The sequence below is a fragment of the Schistocerca americana genome, chromosome 9 (assembly GCF_021461395.2).
Source record: "Schistocerca americana isolate TAMUIC-IGC-003095 chromosome 9, iqSchAmer2.1, whole genome shotgun sequence".
In the NCBI taxonomy this organism is placed as follows: Eukaryota; Metazoa; Arthropoda; class Insecta; order Orthoptera; family Acrididae; genus Schistocerca; species Schistocerca americana.
Genome location: NC_060127.1, coordinates 88,042,859 through 88,055,840, shown reverse-complemented (window position 1 = coordinate 88,055,840; position 12,982 = coordinate 88,042,859). Strand labels below are relative to the sequence as shown.

The window sequence follows — 12,982 nt, the reverse complement described above, 5'->3', positions numbered from 1 at the left end:
TCGTTTGGCATCGAGTGACTATGGTATTTTGGTATTCGTATCTCCTAGTTGCTGGCCGTTGTATCACTCTCCATGGCGAAGCGTGTGGGTCGGTGCAACTGCATTCTGCTGCGGATGTTGCGCAGGTGTGTGAGGGGGCTGTGGTTGCGGTTGAGATGCAGGTGTCAGAACCCCGCAACAGAAGAAAATAAATTGCTGAACAAATATTTCGTTTATTATAGATCCCAAAATATCTGTTTAGCAGTTTACTTCCGTCTGTCGTGGAGTTCGGGCGTATTAGCCGGTGCGCTGCACACAATCGCGAGTTGTGTATATTTAGCAGACGAGTGTCTTTCAAGTCTTTACTTGATATTGTAAACATGTAGTGCAAACGAACAGTGGCAAGTTACTTGCCTTGCCATGAATGATACCGCGGACATTGGGCAGATGATTAATACTGCACTTCGGGAGTGTTATTCGGATTCGAAACGGACGGACGAAATTCTTCAATACCAGTTACGAAATACACTATTACCGGAGGATGTATCTGCCGAAGAAGAAACTAAGCAGGATGGTGTAATGCAAGAGACCCAGCCTTTCATACCGCCGTCTACTGCAGAAACCGATAAATATCGCTGTTGGGAAACCAACCGGAAGTGTAGAATGCGATGTGCAATTGAAAAGGTTTCGTGTTGTCACTACTCCCAACATTACGCTTGTACCTAAGGGAGATACAGAGTGACAGTTATTGAGCTACATGAAAAAAAAGGTAATTAGTTACAAACTACGGCGTGCACACACTACAGATATTCAGATTTAGGTTATGACATGTTCGATATACCTGCCATCATTGGCGATGGTGTGGTGCACATGACTACCGAAATTTTGCATGACTCCATCAAGTGTCGGAACAACGATGCTGTCTTGACCTTCTGAATGGCTGTTTTCAGCTCAGCAATGGTTTTGGGGTTATTGCTGTACACCTTGTGTTTAATATAGCCCCCCAAAAAGGAGTCACATGTGTTCAGATCCGAAAGAAATTGCGGCCAATCGAGGCCCATGTCAGTAGCCTCTGGGTGCCACAAAGTGTTCCTCCAGGACATCAACTCTCTCCTGCTTCGATGGGGTCGAGCTCCGTTTCGAATGAAAAACATCTTGTCGAAATCAGGGTCACTTTGGATAATGGGGAAGAAATCATCTTCCAAAACCTTCAGGTACCATTCGGTAGCGACCGTGCCATCAAGGACTATCGCAGCGACTATTCCGTGAGTGGACGCTGCACAACATACTGTCACCCGTTGAGGATGCACAGCCTTATCGATCTCGGAATGCGGATTCTCTGTACTCAAATGGGCCAGTTTTGGTTATTGACAAACTTATCCAAATGAAAGTTGGCTTCGTCGCTACACCAAACCATACTAATTCTCATTGTGCCGAGAAGTCTCTTCACCCTCACTGGGTGACTGTGTGATATGCAATGTCCAGTCACAGAATAATCGGTGCGTTATTCCTTGATGGAACGGTCGCTACCGAACGGTACGTGAAGGTTTTGGAAGATAATGCCATCCTCATTATCAAAAGTGACCATGATCTCGACAAGATGCGGTTCATGCAAGACGGAGCTCGACACCATCGAAGCAGGGAGTTTTTTATGTCCAGGAGGAGCACTTTGGGGACCGCATTCTACCTCTGGGGTACTCAGGGGCCATTGGCATGGGCCTCGATTGGTCACCATACTCTCCGGATTTGAAAACATGGGGCTATGTTAAAGACAAGGTGTACAGCAATAACCCAAAAAGCATTACTGAGATGAAAACAGCCATCCAGAAGATCATCGGCAGCATCGATGTTCCGACACTTTAGCAGGTTATGCAGAATTTCGCTATTCGCTTCAAATCATCGCCAATGATGGCCGGCATATCGAACGTGTCATAATCTAAATCCGAATATCTGTAGTGACATCTACGTGTTGAATAAAGTGTGTGCACGCCGTAGTTTGTAACTAATCTACACTCATGCTCATAAATTAACGATAATGCTGATGCATGGTGAAACAAAGCTCTGGTGGGCGGATTGCGGGTTTAAATCACCTCAGGGTATGACCATGCGGTGGATTTGACCTGCGGTCATCGCATGGTGGCGCTGGCAGCAGTCCACATACGCAGAGGTGTGTTGGTGCATGTCAGAGTACGGTGCAGCGAGTAAGTGTGCAGCCGTTTTCAAACGCGCTAATGGTGACTGTGTGTTGAAAATGGCTCAAAGAACACATATTGATGTACTAGGGCGACTGGAGGCTGGTCAGACACAGCAGGTCGTAGCAAGGGCATTCCGTGTGCCACAAAATGTGATCTGAGGATTATGGGAACGATTCCAGCAGACAGGAAACGTGTCCAGGCGCTACAGTACAGGACGTCCACAGTGTACAACACCACACGAAGACCGATATCTCACCATCAGTGCCCGCAGATGGCCACAGAGTACTGCAGGTACCCCTGCTCGGGATCTTACCGCAGCCACTGGAACAGTTTTCTCTAGACATATCGCATTCGGGAGGACGGCGGTTCAATCCCGCGTCTGGCCATCCTGATTTAGGTTTTCCGTGATTTCCCTAAATCGCTCCAGGCAAATGCCGGGATGGTTCCTTTGAAAGGGCACGGTCGACTTCGTTCCCCGTCCTTCCCTAATCCGATGAGACCGATGACCTCGCTGTTTGGTCTCTTCCCCCAAACAATCCAATCCAATCTCTAGACATACAGTCTACAGAGGACTGAACAGACATGGTTTATTCGCCCGAACACCTGCAAGGTGCATTCCACTGACCCCTGGCCACAGGAGAGCCCGTAAAGCCTGGTGTCAAGAAGACAGTGTATGGTCATTGGAACAGTGGTCCCAGATTATGTTCACAGCAGAGGAGTCCAGATATAGTCTGAACAGTAATTCTCGCCGGGTTTTCATCTGGCGTGAACCAGGAACCAGCTACCAACCCCTTAATATCCTGAAAGGAACCTGTATAGAGGTCATGGTTTGATGGTGTTGGTGGGATTATGATTGGTGCACGTACACTCCTGCATGTCATTGATAGAGGAACAGTAACAGGACAGGCGTATCGGGACGTCATTCTGCACCAGTATGTCCGCCTTTTCAGGGGTGCAGTGGGTCCCACATTCCTCCTGATGGATGATAATGCACGGCCCCACCGAGCTGCCATCGCGGAGGAGTATCTTGAAACAGAAGATATCACGGGAATGGAGTGGTCTGCCTGCTCTTCAGACCTAAACACCATCGAGCACGTCTGAGGTGCTCTCGGTCGACGTATCGCTGCACGTTTTCAAACCCTTAGGACACTTCAGGAACTCCGACAGAAACTGGTGCAAGAATCGGAGGCAATACCGCAGCAGCTGCTCGACCACCTGATCCAGAGTATGCCAACCAGTTTTGCGGCCTGTGTACGTGTTCAAATGGCTCTGAGCACTATGGGACTCAACTGCTGTGGTCATAAGTCCCCTAGAACTTAAAACTACTTAAACCTAACTAACCTAAGGACAGCACACAACACCCAGCCATCACGAGGCAGAGAAAATCCCTGACCCCGCCGGGAATCGAACCCGGGAACCCGGGCGTGGGAAGCGAGAACGCAACCGCACGACCACGAGATGCGGGCTGTGTACGTGTGCATGGTGATCGTTTTGTAGCACATGTGTTTCGGGACGGTTTTCTCAACTTATCACCAATACCGTGGACTTACAGATCTGTGTCGTGTGTGTTCCCTATGTGCCTATGCTATTAGCGCCAGTTCCGTGTAGTGTCACGTTGTGTGGCACAACATTCTGCAGTTATCCTTAATTTATGAGCATGAGTGTACGTTTCTTTTCAAATAGGTACGTTTCTTTTCATATAGGATCAGTGATTGGTATAGAGACTGCGAGTGTAAAAAAAATATGTAATGCAGTAAAGATAAATAGGCGAAGAATCCAGTACTGTACAATTACCATTGACAACGAATCACTTGAAACAGTACAGCCGTAAGACACCTGGAAGGAACCATCTGGAGTGTTCTAAAGTGGTGCGACCACTTAAAAAAATGTAGGAAAAGCAAATGCCAGCTTCGTATTCATTGGAAGAATCTTACGGAAATGTAATTCACCCACTAACAAACTGCCTTACTAAGCGCTTCTTCAACGGATTTTTCGGTAAAGCTGGTCAGTCTTGCACCTTTAACAGATACATTAATAGAAGAGGAATACAAGACACAACGCAGAGCAGCATGTGAATGATCGTTTAGTCAGCACGAGAGCGTTACAGAGAGGCTAAACAAACACTGGTAATAGATGCTACAAGAGAGATGTACCTCACAGAGAAATTTTATTGCACAAATTCCAAGACAGTGAATTCCGGGAACAGTTGGGCTACATATTACCTCCTTGCACGTAAGTCACTAAATGACAACAAGAAAATCGGAGAAATTAGAGCTAATACAGAGGTTTACCAATAATCATTCCTCTAAGTACCATTCGCCAATGGAGTAGGGGCGAGGATTAAAAGATAGAGGTACCAGAAGTGTTCGCCACCATATCCTCTAAGTTAGCCTTTGTGTGTTCCATATGAGATTGTTGATGTAGTCTTCATACAGACAATAGCATTGTCTGTTAACAGCTTTATGGAGCATTCAGTGTTATCTATTGTGAATAGCAGAGATAGCACAAGTATGAATCAGGTAAGGATGAGTAGCTAAATTGGTAATGTCCTTCTCTAAAGAACTGTCAGATCTTTCTCGCTAGGATTCCGTAAGATGCACCAATACCCTAAAAGAGGACTAGCAGGTGTACTGTAGGCAGCCTCTTTATTAGATTTTCTCCATATTCTAACTATTCTGGCAACAAAACGGAGTATCTGACTCTCCCAGAGAGTGGCCTAAACACTGTTGTAGAGGATACTCCTGGCATTTTGCCCTCTTTGTGTATATGTGCAGATGTTGCTTAGAGCACGAAAGACACTAAGCAATGCATGGTTATCATCCTCTTAAGTGCAGGAAGTTATTAATCCATGCACTACTCATGAGAGGACATACAACAAGTAGAACAGATGAAATCTGTGTATAATAGCTGAATATGTTTGACACCAAATGTGGACTGAACCCCAGACTCCATAACGAGGCAGAAAACTGAATTTTCAGAATCACTTCTTGGAGTGTGAAAAGTGTGTGATAATCTTCGGTATCTGGTAAATGACTCATCATATATGGAAGCAAAAATTACAGGGTGCTAAATCAGCGCTGATGGCGCTAGTGTGGTAAGGGAGCTGAGACAGTGTGTCACCGGCATTGTCTGTGTGACGCACATGTATGGCAGCATCCAAAATGACTGGAGTCCTGCGCACGACTCATAACCTCTGAATTACCTTATGCAGCCACCGCTGTTTTGTGGGACCAAGCCCACCAAATGCATTATTTTTATTTAAGTAAACCTTCCCTGCGTCCGAGATACTTAGATACTACTCTGATATTTTTTTTTTGTCATCAGTCTACTGACTGGTTTGATGCGGCCCGCCACGAATTCCTTTCCTGTGCTAACCTCTTCATCTCAGAGTAGCACTTGCAACCTACGTCCTCAATTATTTGCTTGACGTATTCCAATCTCTGTTTTCCTCTACAGTTTTTGCCCTCTACAGCTCCCTCTAGTACCATGGAAGTCATTCCCTCATGTCTTAGCAGATGTCCTATCATCCTGTCCCTTCTCTTTATCAGTGTTTTCCACATATTCCTTTCCTCTCCGATTCTGCATAGAACCTCCTCAACCTTATCAGTCCACCTAATTTTCAACATTCGTCTATAGCACCACATCTCAAATGCTTCGATTCTCTTCTGTTCCGGTTTTCCCACAGTCCATGTTTCACTACCATACAATGCTGCACTCCAGACGTACATCCTCAGAAATTTCTTCCTCAAATTAAGGCCGGTATTTGATATTAGTAGACTTCTGTTGGCCAGAAATGCCTTTTTTGCCATAGCGAGTCTGCTTTTGATGTCCTCCTTGCTCCGTCCGTCATTGGTTATTTTACTGCCTAGGTAGCAGAATTCATTAACTTCATTGATTTCGTGACCATCAATCATGATGTTAAGTTTCTCGCTGTTCTCATTTCTACTACTTCTCGTTACCTTCGTCTTTCTCCGATTTACTCTCAAACCATACTGTGTACTCATTAGACTGTTCATTCCGTTCAGCAGATCATTTAATTCTTCTTCACTTTCACTCAGGACAGCAATGTCATCAGCGAATCGTATCATTGACATCCTTTCACCTTGTATTTTAACTCCACTCCTAAACCTTTCTTTTATTTACATCATTGCTTCCTCGATGTACAGATTGAAGAGTAGGGGGGAAAGGCTACAGCCTTGTCTTACACCCTTCTTAATACGAGCACTTCGTTCTTGATCGTCCACTCTTATTATTCCGTCTTGGTTGTTGTACATATTGTATATGACACGTCTCTCCCTACAGCTTACCCCCACTGTTTTCAGAATCTCGAACAGCTTGCACCATTTTATATTGTCGAACGCTTTTTCCAGGTCGACAAATCCTATGAAAGTGTCTTGATTTTTCTTTAGCCTTGCTTCCATTATTAGCCGTAACGTCAGAATTGCCTCTCTCATCCCTTTACTTTTCCTAAAGCCAAACTGATGGTCACCTAGCGCATTCTCAACTTTCTTTTCCTTTCTTCTGTATATTATTCTTGTAAGCAGCTTCGATGCATGAGCTGTTAAGCTGATTGTGAGATAATTCTCGCACTTGTCAGCTCTTGCCGTCTTCGGAATTGTGTGGATGATGCTTTTCCGAAAGTCAGATGGTATGTCGCCAGACTCATATATTCTACACACCAAGGTGAATAGTCGTTTTGTTGCCACTTCCCCCAATGATTTTAGAAATTCTGATGGAATGTTATCTATCCCTTCTGCCTTATTTGACCGTAAGTCCTCCAAAGCTCTTTCAAATTCCGATTCTAATACTGGATCCCCTATCTCTTCCAAATCGACTCCTGTTTCTTCTTCTATCACATCAGACAAATCTTCACCCTCATAGAGGCTTTCAATGTATTCTTTCCACCCATCTGCTCTCTCCTCTGCATTTAACGGTGGAATTCCCGTTGCACTCTTAATGTTACCACCGTTGCTTTTAATGTCACCAAAGGTTGTTTTGACTTTCCTGTATGCTGAGTCTGTCCTTCCGACAATCAAATCTTTTCGATGTCTTCACATTTTTCCTGCAGCCATTTCGTCTTAGCTTCCCTGCACTTCCTATTTATTTCATTCCTCAGCGACTTGTATTTCTGTATTCCTGATTTTCCCGGAACATGTTTGTACTTCCTCCTTTCATCGAATGAATGAATGTTCGAATGTGTGTGAAATCTTATGGGACTTAACTGCTAAGGTCATCAGTCCCTAAGCTTACACACTACTTAACCTAAATTATCCTAAGGACAAACACACACACCCATGCCGGAGGGAGGACTCGAACCTCCGCCGGGACCAGCCGCACCCTCCTTTCATCAATCAACTGAAGTATTTCTTCTGTTACCCATGGTTTCTTCGCAGCTACCTTCTTTGTACCTATGTTTTACTTCCCAACTTCTGTGATGGCCCTTTTTAGAGATGTCCATGTCCATTCCAACTGTACTGCCTACTGCGCTATTCCTTATTGCTGTATCTATAGCGTTAGAGAACTTCAAACGTATCTCGTCATTCCTTAGTTCTTCCGTATCCCACTTCTTTGCGTATTGATTCTTCCTGACTAATGTATTGAACTTCAGCCTACTCTTCATCACTACTATATTGTGATCTGAGTCTATATCTGCTCCTGGGTACTCCTTACAGTCCAGTATTTGATTTCGGAATCTCTGTCTGACCATGATGTAATCTAATTGAAATCTTCCCGTATCTCCCAGCCTTTTCCAAGTATACCTCCTCCTCTTGTGATTCTTGAACAGGGTATTCGCTATTACTAGCTGAAACTTGTTACAGAACTCAATTAGTCTTTCTCCTGTTTCATTCCTTGTCCCAAGCCCATATTCTCCTGTAACCTTTTCTTCTACTCCTTCGTCTACAACTGCATTCCAGTCGCCCATGACTATTAGATTTTCGTCCCCCTTTACATACTGCATTACCCTTTCAATATCCTCATACACTTTCTCTATCTGTTCATCTTCAGTTTGCGACGTCGGCATGTATACCTGAACTATTGTTGTCGGTGTTGGCCTGCTGTCGATTTTGATTAGAACAACCCGGTCACTGAACTGTTCACAGTAACACACCCTCTGCCCTACCTTCCTATTCATAACGAATCCCACACCTGTTATACTATTTTCTGCTGTTGTTGATATTACCCGATACTCATCTGGCCAGAAATCCTTGTCTTCCTTCAACTTCACTTCACTGACCCCTACTATATCTAGATTGAGCCATTGCATTTCCCTTTTCAGATTTTCTAGTTTCCCTACCATGTTCAAGCTTCTGACATTCCACGCCCCGACTCGTAGAACGTTATCCTTTCGTTCAAATGGTTCAAATGGCTCTGAGCATTATGCGACTCAACTGCTGAGGTCATCAGTCGCCTAGAACTTAGAACTAATTAAACCTAACTAACCTAAGGACATCACACTCATCCATGCCCGAGGCAGGATTCGAACCTGCGACCGTAGCGGTCACGCGGTTCCAGACTGAAGCGCCTTTAACCGCACGGCCACACCGGCCGGCATCCTTTCGTTGATTATTCAATCTTTTTCTCATGGTAACCTCCCCCTTGGCAGTCCCCTCCCGGAGATCCGAATGGGGGACTATTCCGGAATCTTTTGCCAATGGAGAGATCAACATGACACTTCTTCAATTACAGGCCACATTTCCTGTGGATACACGTTACGTGTCTTTAATGCAGTGGTTCCCATTGCCTTCTGCATTCTCATGTCGTTGATCATTGCTGATTCTTCCGCCTTTAGGGGCAATTTCCCACCCCTAGGACAAGAGAGTGCCCTGAACCTCTATCCGCTCCTCCGCCCTCTTTGACAAGGCCGTTGGCAGAATGAGGGTGACTTCTAATGCCGTAAGTCTTCGGCCGCCAAAGCTGATTATTTATCAAAATTTAGGCAGTGGCGGGGATCGAACCCGGGACCGAAGACGTTTTGATTATGAATCAAAGACGCTACCCCTAGACCACATATGTGCGGGAGCAGTTGTAATTATGAAACATGAAACTTATAACCAGGGACTATCAATGTAATTTGTTTAAAAAATCAAACCTGTAGTTCCAAAGTAATTTTTATGTAGCAAGAGTATATTATCTTTGAAAATTGAACCCTACACCTACACAGTGTAACTGTTACATCTCAAGAGTGTACTCTGTTTAAAAAATGAACCTAACAATTACTCAGTGTAATTGTTTTGTGGCAGGAATATTCTATGTTTGAAAATGAACAGATACTGCTCCTTTGCACATTAAGTAAATTCTCTACGCCACTTTTAGTTCTGATAGTGTTACACACACGACAACCTATCACCAATGAACCTCCTGCCCCCCCTCCCCCCCCCCTCCCCCGTCCCCACACACGCACACACATCGCGTGCAAGCAAAAGTAGATGGTGAGCTACTTGCCATGGCTGTCCTCTACATTTTGATGTAAATAATAAGTCTGTGGCTGATGTTTAACAATGTTCACAGTTACAGTGTTTAAATAATCTAATAAAACAGTATAATGACAAGAAAACTGTTTTGAATTTTACACTACTTTATACTTAACGTAAGTGTACTACGTTGGATTGTGACCAAGAGTGGGAGCCATATCATGTCTGAGATAATGGGAAAAATATCCTAACTAAGTCACTGCTAAGGATAAGTGTCTTAGATCTGTAAATTAGACAACTGTCTTAAAGGGATGTGGGAGGGGAATGTTGCAGGGCAGAGAGGATGGGGAGAGGTTGTCATGAATCATTGACAATGGGAGATAGGGGTGACAGGTCGTAAATAACTGGGCCAGATTCGGTATAGTCCTGGTAGTACTTAGAGTTATCAGTTATAATAATAACATAGAGAAATACAATAACATTATCTCATCGTAAAAAACAAGAATGGAACAAAATTTTCAAAAAGTTAAACAGAATTCGGTTTCTGACGAATATAATGTATTTCTATAGACACTTTACCTTGACGATTCCATGGAGGAGAATTATGTTACAGATAGCCTCGATAATGTAATATATAAAGTATGCAGTCGTCGCTATGGCAGTAACTGAAACAGAAACATGGCAAAATTTTAGTTGCCTTTTTCATGAGTAAGGTATTAACATAAAAGGCAATGAAAAAATCACAATGAAAATGAACTGTAATATCCACGCATTCCACTAAAATAGTGAGGACTTTCGGTTTGCAAGGTGTACTAACCAGCTGGGTTGGTAGTTCGTTAGAAGGCACTGATTAAATTCGTCCTCACGTCTGTGCTCATAATTGTTTCAGCATGTAACTCACTTGCCACATTAGCTCTGTATTTATAAATAACTTGCCCATTGTGACAGCTGTGGTTTTTGATCTATCTGGAATCTACATTCGTATAAGTGGCTGAAGAGAGGCAGTGGATGAATATGTGACAAAAGGAGAGTGGGAAACAAAGACGGACTATTTAGGGAAGTTTGATGAAGAAACTTAAAAAAAATGAACTACACAGAAATTAATAATGTTGCTGAATCCAACACAGATCACGTCCCACAGTCGAAGAATTAGTGTGATGTAGTTATCCATGCTATTTTATCCTTTCTATCCTATGCAAATGCCTTTACCTGTTCTTGAAGAAGCAATAAACAGCCAGTCAGTAGCATAATGGAAGGTTTATTTGACTCATAAAAACGTCTTCTTCAGAAGGAAGCAGTGGCAACCTAAACTGGTTAACAGTGGGAGCATTTTAATATATATATATATATATATATATATATATATATATATATATATATATATATATATATATATATAGGCTAAGGAAAGCTTCTGGCACGGCAAGGCATTAAGTAGTCAGCGCAAAGAGGGTGTGCGAAGTGAATTAACATTATTATGCTAGATTTAGTTAAGACATTACAATTAAAATTATAATACTAATAATTAATAAATACAAAAATAAATAAAAAACTTATTTCAGAATTTAATTTCCTAGATTTCAGACAAAGGTTACTCAAGAACAAAATCAGCTTTGACATTTTCTGGAAACCCACTTTTGCAGATAACATCTCACAAAACAGTTTTTTTCTACTCTGCAAAACATCGTGCAGTTCACGCTCCTTTAGAACAGCGTTGTTTTCAAAAAGAAATTTCCATAATTAAATCCACTGCAATTAATAATGTATATGACCCAAGGTCGGCTGGTAACATAGGCAACAGCAGCTTGAAAACAGGAAGTGAGAGTAGCGATAAGATTATTTCTACACCTGTTCTAGGAAATGTATTGCACAGGATAAATAAACTATTGAACAATAAATATGGCTGCAGATTTGCTTGCTTTATAAACAATAGCCCGGAGCAAAAATTACCTCGTTCTGTCATAACACAACAAGATCGTTTCAATAACTGTGATGTCTATAAAATTACATGTAATGAGTGCCTTAACTGCGCCTGCTCCTCGCTTTGCACCTCTTCCCCCATTCATCACCCATTCTCTCTGCTGTTGTCTTCTATCTGAATTATCTCACAGTTTACTTAGTTTATTTTTACCTCAATGATTTCTTCTAGATGGTAGCATATTACTTCTTGCCATTTTCTTAATATAAATATGACCTTAGTTTTAATGTTACAATTTCAATATCAACGTCTTAAACAAGCCTAGCATTGTGTACTGTGTATTAAAACGGGGACCTAGGAACGATGGAGAGGCTTCGTCTCGCCGTAGCCCTCAGTGGTTCACAACCCACAACCCCACAGCAGGCCACAGCAGTCCCCCCCCCCCACCCCCACCCCCCACCCCCACCCCGTCCTGGGAACGCCTCATACCAGACGAGTGTAACTCCAATGTTTGTGTGGTAGAGTAATTATGGTGTACACTTTCGTGGAGACAGTGTTAGCGCTGCAATCGCTGATATAGACAGTGTAACCGAGGCGGGATAAAGGGAATCAGCTGTAATTCGCCGAGGTAGATGGAAAACCGCCGCAAAAACCATCTACTGGCTGGCCGGCACACCGGACCGCTACACTAATCCGCTGGGGAGCCTAGCATAGTGATGTTCACTCACTGTCGCGCACCCTCCTTGCACTTACTACCTGTGCTTTCCCTTGCTGGAAGCTTTCCTCACCCCACGTGTTGCGTATGAGACGCTAGTTCAGTAGCTGTACATCAGTGATGTATCGAGACTAGTATTGTTATGGTTGTATGGCCATCTAGGCTTGTCTCATTCTCTTGCCGGCCGGGATGGCCGAGCGTTTCTAGGCGCTACAGTCTGGAACCGCGCGACCGCTACGGTCGCAGGTTCGAATCCTGCCTCGGGCATGGCTGTTTGTGATGTCCTTAGGTTAGTTAGGTTTAAGTAGTTCTAAATTCTAGGGGACTGATGACCTCAGCAGTTAAGTCCCATAGTGCTCAGAGCCATTTTTTTTTGTCTCATTCTCCCTGTTGTGGGAATCCAAGTAAGGTTGAGAGGATTAGGTGATGAAATAAGTAGACCACGATAGTGAGACATACGGAGGTTTGATGAGCGATAACGGAAGTAGTTAAGGCAACTGCTCATGCAATGCAGCAAATCCTAATTCGAGCCCTGCTCCTGCACAAAATTTTTAGACATCACTGCTGGCTGGTAAATCATGCATGATACTATAAAATTTCTAGACAACTGTCCTTCCGATTCAAATTCCAGGTGTATACTTTCCTGCTCAAATCTCATGCTGTTCCCACTTGGGCCAACTCACTATACAGCAGACACCATACGTTTATCCATATATCCGACCCAGTGTCTGAATAGAGTAATTCCCATTGATCGGAGCTCTGC

The 12,982-nt window shown here is 43.5% G+C and overlaps 1 protein-coding gene across 3 annotated transcripts in view; it reads right to left on the bottom strand.

The window, feature by feature from the left end:
• The window catches only part of LOC124551189, a 120,583-nt gene that overhangs the window by 25,653 nt on the left and 81,948 nt on the right, over positions 1 to 12,982 (bottom strand). For all 3 annotated transcript variants that reach the window (XM_047126179.1, XM_047126180.1, XM_047126178.1), the window contains one exon: positions 10,166 to 10,251. In XM_047126179.1, coding sequence (XP_046982135.1) covers positions 10,166 to 10,251 — 86 coding nt within the window. The remainder of the gene's footprint in view (positions 1 to 10,165; positions 10,252 to 12,982) is intronic.